At 40.0% G+C, this 18,476-nt stretch overlaps 1 protein-coding gene across 30 annotated transcripts in view; it reads left to right on the plus strand.

The window, feature by feature from the left end:
• Positions 1–18,476, plus strand: part of camk2b1 (calcium/calmodulin-dependent protein kinase (CaM kinase) II beta 1) — a 75,424-nt gene that overhangs the window by 42,253 nt on the left and 14,695 nt on the right. For 3 of the 30 annotated variants that reach the window (XM_053324614.1, XM_053324615.1, XM_053324618.1), the window contains exons 12-15: positions 2,247–2,289; positions 5,156–5,251; positions 10,825–10,859; positions 16,963–17,031. In XM_053324614.1, coding sequence (XP_053180589.1) covers positions 2,247–2,289; positions 5,156–5,251; positions 10,825–10,859; positions 16,963–17,031 — 243 coding nt within the window. Of the gene's footprint in view, positions 1–2,246; positions 2,290–5,155; positions 5,252–10,821; positions 10,866–13,029; positions 13,063–16,962; positions 17,032–18,476 lie in introns of all 30 variants that reach the window. The other 27 variants (XM_053324616.1, XM_053324619.1, XM_053324621.1 and 24 more) reach the window with 20 other exon arrangements.

An 18,476-nucleotide genomic window follows, 5' to 3' on the forward strand; every position in this document is an offset into this window, starting at 1 on the left:
TTGTTGTTTTTCCACTGGATGGATCAGAGGATAATGTTTTGTTTGACTCTGGGACTGACACAGAGTCTGGGGAGTGAGCCTTACAGCCACTTGGGCACAATATTTGCACAGCGACAGCTCTGATGAAAGGTTTTTGGGACTCAGTAAGCATGCAGGTACACACTATTAAATATGTAAAGTTACTGTGCAGCCTAACCTCCACCCAGTCTGAGTTAATATACCTGTCCAGTTCAGTTAAGCAAATCATTAACAGACCATTAAACATTAAACATTAACCCGACACACTGTTTCAGGTGTAATATATGTGTTTGATTGAGTTTCACATAAAAGTAAACTGACAATGTTTTGGAGTATAAACATCTGTGTTCATAAATGAATAACTACTGGTGAATTTCAAATAAACCAATCTCTAACGGAAAAGCGTTTTTCCCAGCATGACACCCCCCCCCCCCAAAAAATAGACTGCTACTTATACACCAGTTTCTACAGTAGACCCAGAGTTATCCTGCATACATAGTAAACCCTCCTACACTGATTGATTGCTGACATTTTGTGTGGATATAACAGCTTAGTCATGTCACTGTTACCATGCTGCTTTTGGGCAGTCTTGGCATGGCTCAAATACCAGCACATGGGAAACTGGAAGCAGAAACACAGGTGGCTGCAGACACATGCTGGACCAACCAAACAACTTGCAATCGATATAAACCCATTGTCTCTCTGGTTTTTCACTTTTTAAAAAGAAATGGGAACTAGCAAGGTTTTACATCCAGGTGCAGTATTAAATGTCAGGAAGAAAGAAGAGAAAATAGATTAAAGTTCTTACATTCTTACATTCCCATTAGTTTGTACACAAGTCAAACAGCATATGTGAGATATTGGAGGATAATTTGTGATATTACCAGAAGATTTGTTTACTGTTTATCTGTGGTAAATTTAGTTTGATCTTAGTCTCAACAGAATGAACAGAAGCTGTCTCAAAAATTGAAACTTACCATTTAGTACACGTTTAGACTTGTGTTTAAGTCTGTGTTATGTTAATTTATATCAGGGATAATTTTAAATGACCAATGACCAACAGTTAAAATAAAATAAAAGTCAGGTGTCTCTTATAATTTGGAGCAAATGTAAAATACCCTAAAAATGAATTATTCAGTATTGATATGTAGTACATGTATAACAAAAAATGCTATCACACTCTAGAGAATCATTTATCATTTCAGCAGGATTTTTTATTTATTTCTTGTTTCGGATCAAATAATAGAGGTTATCCTAATATCATAATCTTTTTTACTCTGCCTAAAAAACAACCGCTACTCTCCTCCTGTAGCTTTATCCTTCATCTCTCCATCCTTTATAGTTCCAATCACCGTGCAACTATTGTCTCTGGGTTTGACAATCTGATAACCAAGGGTGGAAAATCGTCAGTATTTTAGCCTTTTAATGTGTGAACGAGCTCATCAATAATCATTCTCAGTGAGCTCAGTGACCATAATTCTTTAATGATAGTAAAAGAAAGCCCCCTGGTACAATAATTGACACCTTTGCTGCTAATAGGATGTCTCTTTGGTGCAGTATCACCACCACCGGCACCTCTGCTTAAACTGTTTCACACGCTGTTTTATTATGATGTTCCCTAGACTTGACTTACTGTCTCCTTTTTATATTTAGAGACTTAAAAAACTCAATTTTTAGTCTGTTTCGTTCATATCCTTGGCTTATTTTTGTGCTCCAAGCTATTTCTCTCGTTCAGTTCACAGTCATACCACATTTTCAGATCAGTTTGTTCTCATCTTGTCGTGTCAGTCCGGCCCGTTGTTGATGCTTTAATATCAAATTAAATTAGGAGTGCCAGGCGTCAGGAGTTTCCACATAGCCTACAACTTGATATGTAGAACCAAGTGTTTGCTTCAAGTGTGATGGTGTTATTTGTGGGGACATTTGTAAGCAGTCATAGTTCATGGAGGATCTTTGTTAGTACTGTACGTAGTCTACACTCCACATTTCTTAACTGTCAATCAAACAGAGTGGGTGTTACTATCTCAATATGCCTTTTTTTTGTATTTTCTATCATTATAAATTAAGTTTCACCTACCTTATTTTGGGTTTAGAGCAGTAGATGTGAAAGCGTTGATCACCTGGATACTGGTTGAATCGCTCATTTGTATATAAATGTCAAAATGATTAATGTTAATGGGTTAAATTGTTGAAACTGAACAGATCCTCTTTTCTTCTTCTCCTCCCAGGGGGCCATTCTCACCACCATGCTGGTGTCTCGAAATTTCTCTGGTAAGTCTTGCATGACTATAATTAATTATATCCCTCATATTGTGAATATACCTTTTTATATTAGTGAACAAACATCAGTCAGTGTATTGTTTGTGTGACCATGATAACTTCAGGGATTCTAGGTCTGCATGTTAGTTAATATGCTAATAATAATTAATTATGGGGACTAAAATGTTTGTTAAATATGAGAAAGTCTGTAACAGATAGTTTGGTTTGGAGGAACATGCTACCATGGTAGATGAATCGTTGTGGACCTGTGATGCTTCACCCCAAAATTTGCAACCACTGTAAATCCAAACTGATCACTATTTTGTTCTTTGTGAGAAAACAAACTAAAATAAATGGCGGCATGTGCCTCGTAAACACTGATAATGATAAACACATCTCCCCTGACCAAAGACATACATTTTAAGTATAAAGTGTTAAGAGCATGCTGTTAGAAGTAAGATCACATTTCATTTCATCTTAGCGCAACTTAAGTGTTTCCCTTATGTTTACTTACTGTACTTATTTTTTATTACCATGATAATAAGATTCAGTCCCATTTAATACAACATTTGAATAAAGAGCTGTTAAATTGATTCTAACATTAACATGGATGACACTTTTTTTAGACACATTTACCTATTAAAATCAAATTCAGTGAGAGAAGAATTGTGAACAAATTCATAGTGAAGAACAGTTGTTAAATCTGCATCTTTAGTCAACTTAACACAGTTAATCAGTGACAAATTAACTACCACTCTCATTAACTGATATGGCAATGCAATGACGGTAATTATTATACACTTTAATACTTAACATTGCCCTAAATGTCCTCAATTTATTAAAGTCCAACATTTAAGAACATTTGAACCTGAAGTATCATACCTAACCTTTATCACAGGTTGCCATGTCAGAATTTAGGGAAACACTAAATTTGCTTAGCAAGCTGTGGATGTTTGTGTCTGTGTACTCGTCTTTATATTTGTGTATATCTCTGTAACACATGACCCTTTCTTGACGGTTTCAGGTTGATTTAAAATCTTTGCCATAATTTAAGATAAACAAGACCTCCCACCTCTTAAGGCTGCCTCAGAGACACTTTGACAAATCAATTAATTTATTTTATTAGTTGGGAATTGTATTTTCCTGATTTGTCATGTAGGCAGGATCAAAATATTACACCACCACTCCAAGCAAAAAAGATTGATCAGTTTCACATAAGGCATTTTCAGCAGTTCTGTCATCAGTTAAATGAGAGATCATCGAGAATTTGTATGCAAGGCAGGAGGGGGTGGTAACGGAGTATTGGAAGGATTCAGAGCAGTTCTTTGATGATAATTGTTGAACGTAAGCAGTTTAATTTAATGAAATCACAATCACAGAGTCAGTTTTCCTGTTCGGTACATGTGTATTCTGTATATATGAGTGTGTGTGTGTGTGTGTGTGTGTGTGTGTGTGTGTGTGTGTGTGTGTGCCCCAGCATGCTGCTTCAGTAAACATGACTCACAGTAGCCCCTCTGACGCTGTAAGCTTTGCAATAGCAGATATAGGTCTGAATATCCACGAAACAACCACTCAACTCTTTAACTCCTACACACACACACACACACACACACACACACACACACACATACATACACACACACACATACCAACCCAGGTATGTGACCTGGCTGTGTCACCACTCTCAAACACCTTTTTTTTCTCTTTCCTCTTCTCAGGAAGTGGTACTCCATTACAAGTGTGAGGTCATCAGATGAATGAGTCAGGGAGAGAAAGATTGAGAAAGTAGAAAAGAGACAGGCCTTCAGGAAAAGATAGATGCGGCACATTACATCGACTCCAAAGCCAACATCAATGCTTTATGCAATAGGTTCCTGTATCCTTATCAAACACTATGAATCATGCACTATGTAGATCCACGTATCAGTATCTAAATTGGTCACATAGAGTCGCTTCTATTTCCCTCCACATGTTGATGTAATGTCTCGTGGTTGTCATACAATATTATAAAAGTTATAAAGAAGAGGTTTTGGGTTTAAATTAAAGTTGTGTAAATGTAACATTTTGCAGTTATTGCAGTCATTAAGCACCGCAAAGCTAACATTCACTTACAAAATGAGACTAACAAAATGACTAAATTCTCTATCATCATCACCGCCATCTTCCTAACAATATTATATGACATTTTCAGGAGCACATACTGTATAAAAAAAAATGAAGGTGTCAAAGAGTCTCAGATGAAAGTTAAGATCTGTGTCTCTGTCCCTTTCTGTCAGAACAGCGGATTCATGTTTGATAGATTTGTGTCACAGTCAAATGATGTCAGTTGTCTGTGAATATGTATTAACCCCTTTCTCTAAAAACAGTGGTTCTCAAACTTTTTCATGTCGTGGACCCCTCAACTGGCACAAATTAGACCCATATGTGTGTCAGTTCTTATTCATTTGGTAAGATGTAAAACCAATGAACTAAAATAATCATACTTTCTGTTATTGTGTTACTTATGAATTGAGTTATTGTGAAAATAGATTATCCCCCTACTTTCTTGGGACCTCTTCTATGACCCCACTTTGAGAACCACTGCTCTAAACTAATAAGCTATTTGTCTCTGTCTTTTTGTCTTCACTTCTCCACCCTCTTTCTTTTTCTCCACCGTGCCCACCTACCTGCCTCACCACCTTCCTTCACTTTCTGTACTCTTTAACCTTCCTTTCTTTCTTAATGCCACTCCACTTATTCTCCATCTTTACCCCCCCTTGCTCCTCATTTACCCCTTTCTCTCACTTTACTCCCTACCATATAACTCTCTCTCTCTCTTTCTCTTTCTCTCTCCCTCTTTCTCACTCCTATGTGTGACTGGGTATTGGACTCATAACAGTGGGCAGCAGGCAGACCACCGCTCCAGCCTCTGTAACTGCGGCTGCAGCAGCAGTGGCTGCAGCCGCCGGCACCACCGCAGGGCTGGTGGAACAAGGTAGCATGGTGGCTCAACCAGGGCATGCCACCCTCCCTTCTCCCCCCTCACCCTTCTCTATCCCTGTCGTTTCTACTCTTTATTCTTTTTTCTCTCTCCTCTTATGTTCCCCCTTTTGTTTTTCTTCTTTTTTAAAAAAAATGTCTGCCACCTCCTTTTTTCTCAGCATGGGAGCTCAGAGCATGATGGCTGACATATCGTAAACTTCATCTCCCATCAACTCATCAGCAGCAGCATTAGCTATGTTTCCATCTAACCATCTATCAGTTTTCATGTAGTCATTTTTCAAGCCTGATTAAATTAAATTAAATTAAATTAAATTCAGTAGGATTTTTATTTTTTTTAACACCAATATGAAAAACAGAACAAGTGTCAGCTGTTTGAAAAGATGTTAGTCATCTGTTGTTGGCCTTATTTGATGTATTTTTCATTGAAGGCATTAGTTAAAACCAAAAAAGATGGTATGATTGAGAGTGTTTGTCTTCATGATTGAACGATCATCAAGAGATTACAGAGATTCAGTCATCCAGTAATGGAGATGTTTTAGTGAATATGTCAGTCGATGTTTAATAATTTCTAAGAAACTGGATGGAAGCCCAGCTACAGCTCTCGTTTTCCACGTCAACACAACTGTCACTTCCTGTCTGAGATCTGATATTATCTCTGCAGCACCCATCACCGCTCTATCATCGCCACTGACCCGTGCTCATCCTATCATCTTCATATCTAGACGCAGCCACAGAGCATGGCCTCGACCCATGAAGACCGCTGTCCTGTCTCTATTTTTCCTCCTCACTTCCTTCCTTCCCTCCACCTCACCTCTTTCACATCAATCACTCCATTCTTTCCCCATTTCCTCCCTTATATTCTGTCATTCATACCTCTTTGGTCATCGTAGTCTCTCAGGTCACCTTATACCTTTCTAGAGTTCCACCAGCATCAATCCCATTTTTTCTTACCTCTTTTCGTCATTATTTCATATCTCACTTTTCCCTTCACTCCTGTTTCCCTCTCTCTTTCTTTTCTCTGACTAACAATGACACTGGAAAGTTCACCCCTGTCACTTTAAGGATGGAACTGCTCGAGAGCTGTGGGTGAATGCTGCATGGGGCACTGGACTGGTGCATGCGCTGCAACACAGGGGGATTTGTGGTGCATGGTGAACACTGTGGAAGATGCAAGGCTGGGCTGGTTCTCACAAAGTCAAACACCTTTTAAAGCCATTTCTTTTCTGTATTAAAATGTCTTGCACTGATTTTATAATTTTAAAGTCACACTTTTGCTGGAGATCTCAAACAATTCACATGTCTGTTGCTCAGAATTTGTATTGATCTGTTTACTGGTTGTTAAATCAATAAGTAATGAAAATGCAGAATATATTGCCACAAAGACAACAGCCACCAAACTTTTACTACTACTTCTACTTTATATTAACCTTAAGTCTGACTCAGAGACAACCTTTCGAATTGATTTGTGTAGAACGCTTTGAGAGGCTGGTGCAGCTTGCCCCAATATATGATATTTTGCATGAGCACTTTTTTTTACCCGAATTCTCAATAATAAAGCTGGCTAGCATGGACTAATGGAACATATGCCAGGTTAAAATAAACTGGCATTATCCTTTTAAGTCCAGTATTTGCTTGCTTAAAGATCTTGTTTGGTTAACCACCCGCTGAGGAAAAATATCTGCTTGCTCCATTCTCAGCTGTCTCTACCAGTACAGTCTTGCTAGAAATGGCCGCTTTAGTTTGTTTGTTGTGGCAGTTTTTTACAAATGTAGTTTATTTGAAAGATATTCCAGCTGTTCTAACCCAAATCAAAGTCTTGTATAACGTCAACGATATACATGTTTTAGTTTTGATTTATTAACTTTTATCCAAAGTGTCGTACACACGTTTTTCTCACAGTCTGTTGTCTAAAGCTGTTGGATATCTTTTAAATCACGTATCAATACAAAACTTTTGAGTGGCATACACATTTATGTACTTCACATAAATAGATATTTAAACTGTGAAATGACGGGTAGTGGATAAATGTGAACCTGACCTAGGGTAATGTGTTTGTTTTGGGTATGCAGAATTTAGCCACAGGCATAAACAGCAAAGAGCTTTATGTGACAGTCTAGCATTGAGACAAGGAGACAGCAGTAGTGGCGCTGTCCTTGTTTCTGTGGCCCACTGGGACGCCGCAGTCCTCTCTGTGTCCCTCAGCCTCCACTAGGCTCCAATCAAACATTTATAGTGGGCTGCCTCCCCCTATCAGTCTCGCTGTGCCTCACTGGCTTACTGGAGGGCTCATTCTATCTTGCTTACTCATACACACAAATACAATCACCATCTACTAGACCTTACACAACAACACTCATGCAAGAGATTAAAGGTTAACGTATCTTCTAATTTGTCCTAGCCTAAATGCTCATGTGTAGAAAAAGTTATTAGGTCACACTTATATATTCAGTAGCTTAAAAAATGCAATGTTACCATTTAATTTAATCCGTGTGACTCCCATGCCCATCCTTGCTTTACTCTTAACAGTGGTGCATCTTGCGTGTCTTTAGTGGAAATTTATCACTGGTACTTTTGTTTTAATCTCTTCCTCCTCTCTCTTCTTGCTTCATGTGTAATTTTTGGCAAGGTAAGGAGCCCCCATAGCTTCTCCACCTTCGGTTTAAATTAAGCTACCTTTTGATTTTGCAGGTTTCCACAGTGATTGTCTCTTCGGCACTGGAATCCAAGCCAATTTTTTTTGCAACCATTTAATTTTGGGTTTTTGTGGAAGATCCTGTTTGACGCTTTGACAGCATAATGGTGTTTATAAAGAGCACAGTGAGATACCCGTATTACTTTCATTCCTCCTCTCCTTTCTCCTCCTCCCTCCTCTCTCTTCATATACTCTCCTCCTGTGCCAAGCCATCAGAGAATATGAGAGAATGGACTTGACACTATTCTGGCCCCATTTCTTCTCCTCAGTAACAACCAGCCTTTGGAAGGAGACTGAGAAAGAACAACACAACAATAAACCATGCACATTCATGCCATTCTCATATCCCTCTGGATTATGTAGTTATTATATCACGTCCTTTTTCTGCTCCTTTTACTGCTGAATATGCACATATTACTTCATACATGAGGTACTACATCACTGAGGCTGAAACAGAAATAAGACAGCTAACACAAAACGTTATCTCTTGAATCACACTCTCTTGATCACCGTGTCCCTTTTCAAGTGACGGCTTAAAAAGACCACTTGAGAGGATGCTGTTCTCTTCTCAAAAGAACCGGAACTCATCACCAGGGCTCCACTGCGCTTTGAACTGGCCTGCCTGTGATCGGACCCATGTTCCCTTAAGAAATCATTTTCCAATGGAATTCAGGCCTTTTACTTACAAATTCAATTTAGCTGGTTTAGATAATTGAAGAGGGAAGAGAAATAAAGCACTCAGGTCAAAGCTAGATGTATAGAGAGAGGAAAAGGAAAAACAACACACCAGACATACTGTTTTATGTAACGTGGCTGGTTGTTGATGTGATTGCATCTGATAAGACTTGAAATTGCACTCAGCCCTTTTAAAAAGTCCCAGTAAAGGATTACGTTTACAAGAGTAAGAGAGAGGAGGAGGAGGAGGAGGAGGATGAGGAGGAGGCTGGGACTTGGACTGGCAGGTGATAGACAACAGCATTTGTCAAAGCTGTTTCTACAGTGCAGCCAAACTTAAAGGGATCCCCAGGGGAGTAGCAAGGATAGGAAGAGCTCAATTTTGATGTTTTATTCTTTATGATCTAGGAGAGGTTATGGTTGCTCTGTAGAAATCTTCTCATATAGGATGTCTTCAAATGGCATGAAATCATCTAATCTGCTAACCGGTTTGCTGGTCGTTAATATAAACACAAACAGATAACCCAATAAAATATTGATATATAGATGTAAAACACATGACTTCTTGTATTTCCACTGCATTTTTTGGTATAATATTTTAAGCAGTAAAAATACACACATTTGTTCAGCCAATCTCATCAACATCTGGTGTCTTGCTAGTGTTAATCCTCTATGAACATCCTCAGAGACACACCCACAGTCTGCACTAACACCAACATCATGTCTGGCTCTTATTTTATGCTGCAGGGAACCTATCTGTATCTGTCTAGTGCAGTCAGACCACCTTGGTATCCATGCTTTAATAGTGCAGTCATGGTAAACACCCCACGGAGCTTCTTCTGCTGTCTATGAACAATTTCCACTGTTGTAAGGGATTATCTGTATTATACTCATCACAGGACTGTGTCTACAGTATCACTCTTTCTCTCCTGCCTTCCTCCCTCACCAACCTCCCTTATTACCCTTCATTAGAGAGAGCAGACTGAAGACTAATCCTCCTTAATGCCCCCTCAGAGTTCTTTAAGGCTGGGCTTATTGTTGGGTTTAGAGACACGGCTGCCATCTTTGTTTCTGCTTCCTCGACACAAGAGAACCTTTGTATGACAATTGATATGAAACAATGAGTTGGAGTACATTTTTATTACACTGACAATAACATTGTTGTATTGTTGAAATACAAAGGGTCAGTTGTAACCCTAAAGCAACTGGACAGTATAGCTATTCTCAAGAGAGAGACAGGAAATATGATGGATATTTGATTAAAGGAAGAGAGGGAACACTGCAGATGCTGTCAGAAAAAATCCTCATCCACCTGTGTAGGTGTTTGTTTGTCTATTAATACCACACACTTTGGGATCTACCTACCTGAACAGTGTGCTCTACCATGCTAGAGCTATAAAAGGTTCTTATATCACTCTAAAGCACCTTTTAATAGGGTTGGTCATTTATGATAGGTTTACAGATTGTGTTATCACATAATGCTGTATGCTCACATAGTGCTGTATTTTGCATTGATTGCTGGCAGGGAGAAACAGCTGTTATTTTACAGGGTATCATGGTTTTATAGCACCACTAGAATGGAAGAAAGTACAAATAAGAGCACACATTGTTAGCACCCAACTTTTCAACCATAACATGGTTTTATCACCCAAGTCTTTGTCAGCAAGCATATCATTTGTTAGATGTTACATGACAAAAAGGTGACTCAGATGCAGCTTTGCAACCCTAATCTATTGAACAAAAGCTTAAATTAATCAAATTTTGTTCAATGATTTTAAATTACGAATTAATTGGAAGTACACGCTGCATTTGTGACAAAAAAAGATCAAGGCGCTTCGTGCTGTATGACTAATAGACTGCTCAGTTTACTCATACCCATTCCTAGTATTTAGTGAATTCTGGAGGTGGCAGGGTTCCTCGCTGGAAAAGTCACAGTGCAGCAATTGTAAAACTGTTTGCTTTTATAGCTTAAGGGTAGATGAGACATTGCTTTGCCAAAAAAAGACAGTTTCACTACAATAAAACAGTCAATAATGAACATAATTTCACCAAGTAAAATGAATGTAATTCCTGGAGGCGTTAATGTAGATTAAAGATGTAACAGAAAAACATTGAGTCATTGCTATACTTGCTAATTGCTGTTTCTGCTCATCCCACCTCTGACTGGTAATTTTTTCCTGTGCTTGTGATTGTAGCAGCCAAGAGCTTGCTCAACAAAAAGGCAGATGTCAAGGTAAGGGTCAATACATGTGTCTTCCACCCTTTTCTACCCCTCTCTTCTCTTCTAGACTGCCCCCTGCTTTATCTTCTTCCTCTTTCCTGTTTTCTCTGCTCCACTATTTTTCTTCTTTCCAAATCTGATTAATCTTACTTTCCTTTGCCTAGCTTTGTTTTCTTTATAGCTGAATGCATTTGTCTCTATCCAATTTATTTTGTGTCTTGTGCATGTGTGTGTGTGTGTTATTTCCTCTATACAAGGAGACTGTGTTTTTTATTAGTTTTTTTTATTATCAGCATAGCGTGCATGTGTGTAAGGGCTGTTTTTTTGTGTGTGTGCATACGTATCTGTGGATGTGTGTGTGTGTGTATACATATGTGTGTGCTTATGTGCTTTTGTGTGTATGTGCATATATCAGCCTGCATGTTTCCAGCCAGTGCACAAGCTTCAAGTAGCACATCCTTCTGAAAGCACCCTTTATTTTGATTTGGCATTATTCAGCTCATTGCCACCTCTCTATCTCCATTATTAAATGTAACCATCTGTCAGCCCTCTCCATTCCTTTTTTTTTCTTTTTCACTGCTTCCTCTCCCTCTCATCCCTTCATTTCTGTCTCTTCCTCCTCTTTCAGTGCTTCCTTTTCCTGCTCACCCCATCTGGTCTTTAACCCCACATTCCTGTTCATCCTTTAATGAAGATCTCTCATCATCCCACGCTTGCACACACACACTGCAGTAACACATCCCACACACAGCTTCCATGAATGTGTCTGTGTGTGCAGCGTGCGCGACAAAGCTTGGAACATGGCGTACATGCAAACGAATGCGATTGCTGCACAGCGTTATACATTATGTTAGGTTGAGCTTTTCGCACATGGTCATACGTGTGTGTGTGTGTGTGTGTGTGTAGGTAAATGTGTCTGTTTGTTTGTCAGTTTGTAAGGAGAATGAAAGCACAAATGGGGGTGTGAGCATGCCTGCACATCAAGTGTGTGTAAGCGTGGGTGTACGCATGTGTGGTTAGTTTATGTGCATGTGCAGCAGTGCGTGCGTGTGAGTGCACATGGTCCTCCTCCCCTTTCTCCCTGCTTAGTCGGTTCAGCAGGGAATGTGACTCCGGTTCCAGGAATAGCTGCCAGTCTGGACCCTGGAAACTCAGACGACAGAAATAGATGCTTACTTCCACTGCGGCGCACTCATCGCCTAGCAACAGGCTCCCCACACACTCGCCCAAAACCATTTCTAAAGGCATCTTCTTCATTTGCTGCCGTCCCTACTTTCCTGCCAGTCTTCTTTCTCCTCTTTTTCTTCCCTCCACATTCCTCTTGTTCTGGTGGCAACTCTGACCTCCTCTCCTTGACCTCGCCTACTTCTTTTTTTTTCAACCCGCTGGTTTATTAATGCGTTAACCTGACGTTTTTCAGCTGTGGCACCTGCTCAATGCAAGCAGGCAGTTTCTTTCTGGCACTAGTTACAACACCATCGTCAGCCTCCCATGCTGCCAGCTACTTCCCAATAATGCCTTTCCATACAGCATTTCATCCCCTGTTGTTAGATTATTAACATACAGTGTCTTATTTGTGTTTTTTAAAGTTATTACATATAGCATTTTATACATTAGTGCAGTATAGGATGAAGTAAACTGATCAGTCATGATCTTAAATTTAAAATAAGTTCTGGGAGACACTTTTGCACCTCCTCCTTTTGTATTCTGACTCTTTTTTTAGTCTTGCAGACCTCCATCTTGCTTCCTCCTGCTGCAAATGTTCTTAATATGTTGACAGAAGAACAGCGGGTCACATTTTTGTCATCTGCACAGCTCCCCTGTCATCTCTGCTTCCTGATGACTTTCCACTTAAACCACTTCTTCTTTTTTGTCTGCTTGCACCTCCCTACCTTTATAGTAACACTTCAGAAGCTTGTTTCCACTAAAGGAAATACTCGACAATCTTCTGCTCTGTCACAGCTGCCTAGAAAAGTCCGATCCTGTTCTTATTAAGGACCTGAAACCTGCGCTCCATCCATGTGTGCTAGATTTGGTTTAGACTGACAGCTTCTTTCTTGTTCTTTGTACCAGTTCATTCACTTGTCATTGGTTACTTTATCTTTCTTCCCACTTCTTCTACCATCCATCCATCCGTCCATTCGTCAATAAATTCATCCATCCATCCATCGCCTGAGGACAGAAACGCAAGTCCAGCTCTACTGTCCAGTACATGGTGAGCATGCTATTTATGCATTTGTGCAATCACTCCTCTTTTTTTTTTTTTTGTTCCCTCGCTCCACTTATCAACCTTCTTACTTGCTTTGTCCACCTTTCCTCTGCCTTACATCAGTTTCATAAGCAGAATCAAGTCTCCTTCACCTCACTTAACTATTAATCTGAGACAAAGTGGTGTCCAATTCATGAAGCATTCTTCAGTCAGGTGTCACGTAGGCAAGAAGTAGAAGATAGATTTTACATGTTGGAAACAGCAGCAGCACCATGTTAAGAATTACAGAAACCGATAAGGACCTGAATAGATAACATGAGTAGTAGGAACTGCCACGGATATATAAATAAGTGATATTATATCCAGAAAGTCAAACCTCATCGACGGAAAATGCCAAGAAGGATTCACAGTGTTGGCCGTGCTGTTTGACTGAAGGATGATCCTCACAAAGTGCAGTGCAACGAGACTAACCCTGACATTTGTCTGAAACATAATGGAGGCAGGATGTTTTAGTTCCATCAGGGTTACTCCAGGGATGCTGCTCCAGATCTGTCAGGGGCACAGTTTTAGAATAGAAGCAGCATGTGGCGCTTGTAGTTTTGATACTGAACTCTTCAGTCATACAAGATAATGCACGTACCGCAAACAAAAAAGTAGGAGAAATAAATTATAGGTAGGTGGAAGCAAACTTGCTGTTAGGATCACCTCACAGCATGCAGCATGAAGGGTCTTAAACCTCCATTATAAGCTCAAAAAGACAGTGCTGCTCCAGTCATATTTGAAATTCACTGTGCACAGCTGAGCTAGTAGGCACTCAAACCGAGAACAGCCCTGTCATAAAACCATACAAGTGGTTCTACTAGTTTGACATGAAATAGTATATAGATGAGTGTAAAAGCTTATCATAATAAGCTGCAAAGGGGTTTATTATATTCTACTCTAATCTAGTAGGTTATTACAGTGGCAGTTATTTAAGATAGATAATGAACTCAACAACAACTGATTTTTTTTAAATTCAGAGTTGGAAGGGAATTTGACCCCAACTTGTCTCCCTCTATTTTATTTTGACTTACCTACTTTTCCACCTCACCTGACCTCACCTTTTTTTTAAACAACTATATCTTTTTTGCACCTCCTCCTTTGTTCTCCCTGTGCACTTCTTTCCTCGTCCACCTCAGAGTTAAGTCATGACTATTTTCTACCCCGACCTTCTTCTTCCTTCCCTGCTTTGTAACATCATGAATGATGTGAATTGTGGACATATGTGATCTCTTGACATGTGACCTCTCTTATGCGAGGTGAGTTACATCAGCACAGTCCTACTTATGGATTAAACGTTTGGCTTTGGACGACAAGTAATTTCCACTTTGGAGAGGTTGGTCAGGGCTGCTGTATTCATGTCAGTTCTTTGAATGCCATCGAGGAACGTAAGGATATTTCTTACCACATGACGCAAATGCTAAGACTCTTGAGTTGACACTGCAAACAAGCCTTGACTAAGACAGCTCAAATTGCTACTTTTATGAGGAATACATTTCCTACGTTGGCTGACGAGAGCTGTGGTTGGTTTAAGTGTGTGCATGAATGCAGCGTGTTTAACTGCAGTGAATGTGTACGTGTGAAATATTTATATGTCCGCTTATTGTCAGCTTACATCAGCTTTTATTTTCATGGTTGTTGTGCGTGTTGTTTCTTTGCACATGTGCGTGCTGACGTATAGGCTCTTCTCCTCTCCCCTTTCTCCTCTCCTCTCCTCTCCTCTCCTCTCCTCTCCTCTCCTCTCATCTCTTGAGTAAGCCCAGTGGTTTACAATTCATATATTCATACACACATACACACACATACACATGCATTCACCCTACTTGACCTCCTTTCCATCCTTTGTCAAATGGTTTCCAATCAGTGACACTGATTTAGTTTTAACTGCACAACCAACACCACTGCACTGCTCTGAAAGTCAATAATCAAACATTAATTATGTAATATTGTGTTTGTGTTATGTTTTGTGGTACAGTCTGTATTTTTAGGTAGAAAATGCCTGTAGGGGTGAGATCATTTTGCTACAAATGTGCCTAAGAAATGTCCTGAAACAAGATAATTTCTTTCTTAGATGAGTCAGACAGGATCAACACAGTGTCGCCTCTCATGATTTGACTACTTTATTTGAATCAGAGCTAGGTGGAATTTTCTCACCTCTTTGGCAGATTTATTTCCCTTTCTTTTAACATTTACACAATATGAAAGTTTAATGGGGCATCAAGTAATCTGTGGTTTCTCTTGAAATCCCTCAATGACTAGTACAAACTGCTTAGATGTAAGAGTGTTACATGATTAAGATTTATGTAATGGTAGCTGAGTTTTCTTAGGGTGAGTCAGTTTGATGACTCACGTCAGCACCCAGGACTCGTCCCCGTTTTTAGCAAGTTTATATTTTTCCACAAACAAGATACAAATGTGATCTAAATTCAATGCAAATATCATTATAATCGAACCAAGGACCGGCCGCACTTTGATGTTGTGGTCTTCAAAGGAGCATTTGATCGGGGCTGATGAAGGTGATTCATTAAGGCCAAAAGACACAGTTGAATCGTTGCGATGTGGGATCCTAAGCAGCCACCGCCTCCTCATGACTCCTCTGAGAATGAGAGATAAGTCTTGTTGAATGACTGATTTATGCGACAGTTTCATCACTGCTGTTGCCGGCCAGCCACTGGGCTCCAAACGTAGATATTTTATTACACCAATGTGTTTTTAATGCTTGGAACAACACAAACAAAAACCCCATTGGCTTCCTTTGTGTTGGTGTGGCAGCAGGATTTCATAAATTACAGCATTATAAACATGAACTAACCCTCATCTCAAATTCTCTTCCTAATTCTAACTGCAAAGACCCAATTACTGTATAAACCAGCCTATTTACTACGTGCCAAACACCCTAAAGGATAGCACTTCTAGGACTGCCCCCGAAAGGTCATTGAGTCGATGCATCAGTTGATAAGCCCCCAAGTGGACTCAGATTTTGTCACTCGAATTGTTTCCCTCTTTCTTTCTTTTTTTGCCATCATTATACACAGAGTAATGCAGGGTGACAGCATGACAGTCCGTAAACAGATTCTTGTCTCTAAATGACCTAAATACATAACTGTGACGGAAACAGAGGGATGATAGAAATGGAGGAGAGCACGACACAGAGCGATTGTGTTTTCTGCTCCGAGTTCTCAGCTCTGGTATTAAATGTGAAGTCGACTAAACTACTGTTTAAACAAATGTGTACCAGCGTCTCCGCCGTGTCCTCTACCATCCAGTAGCAGCTGTCAGCAGCTGGCAGGAGTGACGCTCCATGGTGCGCTTGGATTTTATAACTGAGCTAATACCTGGATGCACACTTTTTAATTCTCTGACTGTGTGTTGTCACGTCCTTTTAATTATGAACAATGGAGTTAAGACTAATTTTAGCTCAGCTCAGTTTAGTGTGAGTCAGCTGCTCTGCAGGTGTTTGTTTGTACTTCAACTGCAGAAACTGGGTGAAGAAATGAATAATATTTAGGCTGTATTGAAGGAAAAAAGCTAAGTAATAATGTAGTTTGGTATATATTAGTGTGGTATATAAGAACAAATTGTATTTAACAAGACCAATATAGATGAGGACAATAAGACAATACACTACCCCAAGCCTTCTGAAATGTGGACTCCTGACTCAAGAACAGCCTTAGTCACTTCACAAACACCAAGGTGAAAAACTCTCCAAGGACAAAGAAGACGAAGGACATAACGTATATACGAGCATGCACACACACACACACACACATGCACTTGAATACACATGCATGGACACACTCACAAACCCACATCTTGCTGTTGTTAACACTCTTGTGTCTCCTTCCTTTCCTCTCCTTTCCTGCACAGCCCCAGACAAACAGCACCAAAAACAGCATAGTCACCAGCCCCAAAGGAAACATCCCTTCACCTGCTCTGGTATTTACCTCCTAACCACCCTCCCTTCACCTGTTTGTATGTGTCCGTCTGTCCCACTGCCCGTCTTTCCTTCAATAGCACTACCTAAACCCTACCCCAATCCTCTGCTCCTTCACCTATGTCTGTTTTCCCTCTCTGTCTGTCTTGTTTGTTGTGGTTGATCTCTGCCGAGCCGCTGAGATGACCACAGCAGTGGATAAGATCTTTAACCAGCAGGTGGTGTCAGGAAACATTTGCCCATGTCAGGTGGGGATGCGATGTGACTCACGCTCTGGTTGATATTGTGCTGCCGTGTCATTTTTCGAGTGTCGGTGCCATACCAAAGAGGAACCGACAGCAAATGCCTGCTGGGACTGTCAGTGCAATTTACCCCCTCCTTGCTATTCATGCCTGTGCAGAGAAGCAGTTTCCCCGCTGTGTGGATATCGAAGTCCGAAAGGTCTGCAGCTTGTCCTTCCAGCCAGATAGCATACCAGCTGATTTCAGGGAGTATTTCTTCCTCCTCTGTCGAAGGTGTGAAAATCAGTTATATTAGCTATTGAGCTTCTGGCACATGGCCACAAACCACAGTTATGTAGAGAATCTGTACTCATATACTTATACACACATACCTGAGAGGACAGTCCAGAGTCCTGAGCTGGAATTTTACCTTGCATCAGGCATCCAGCGGAGACGTCCAAGTTATTTGTGTTCACTGAGAGCTCCTCTTCTTGATGCGTGTGGACATGGTGTGAAACATGCCATTTATCTTTATATGTGGTTGAGTTGTAGAAAAGGACACTGCTGCAATAATTCAATTTGCTGTCATTTTCAATCATTAGCAGCCACTAGCATTTCTGAATCATACTGTGATATCATACTGTGGGTTTTGGATAAGCATACAGCCAAAACTTTGTGTATATCTTATATGAACACACGTAGCTTTTTTGTGAATGCTGACTATTTAAAAAAAGCAAATTGCAGATTTTGAGTATTCTATGGACAGCCACTGCTTGCAGCTACATTACCACATGAGGATACAGCAGATAAAGAATGAACATGTAAAAGCACTTAAATGGTCCTTAAAGCCAGGACATACTGTACTTTTAAACTTAAACATCACACTTCTAAACATTCACATTAGTCAATATATACCGTACTGTTAGTCATCAGTGATATTTTGTCCACATCACACATACTGTATAGTCTTTGCTATTTTGGCAATCTTCTGACACTTCGTAGTATTGTAATGACCCAATTTCCTCTCTGGGACCAGAACAGCCCTTCACATCATCATTTTGTGCAAACACAACACTGGTGAAACGTGTGGGATGCAATTTGTAAAGATAATCAGACGTAATGTTTCTGAAATGTTTTTATTCATGAAACAAATCTGAACCACGGTGGGCTTACTGTATATAGACTGCGGAGCCTATTAGGCTATTTCTTGCAGCTGTTCCAGGAAC

The sequence above is a fragment of the Scomber japonicus genome, chromosome 9 (genome assembly GCF_027409825.1).
Source record: "Scomber japonicus isolate fScoJap1 chromosome 9, fScoJap1.pri, whole genome shotgun sequence".
Lineage (NCBI taxonomy): Eukaryota > Metazoa > Chordata > Actinopteri > Scombriformes > Scombridae > Scomber > Scomber japonicus.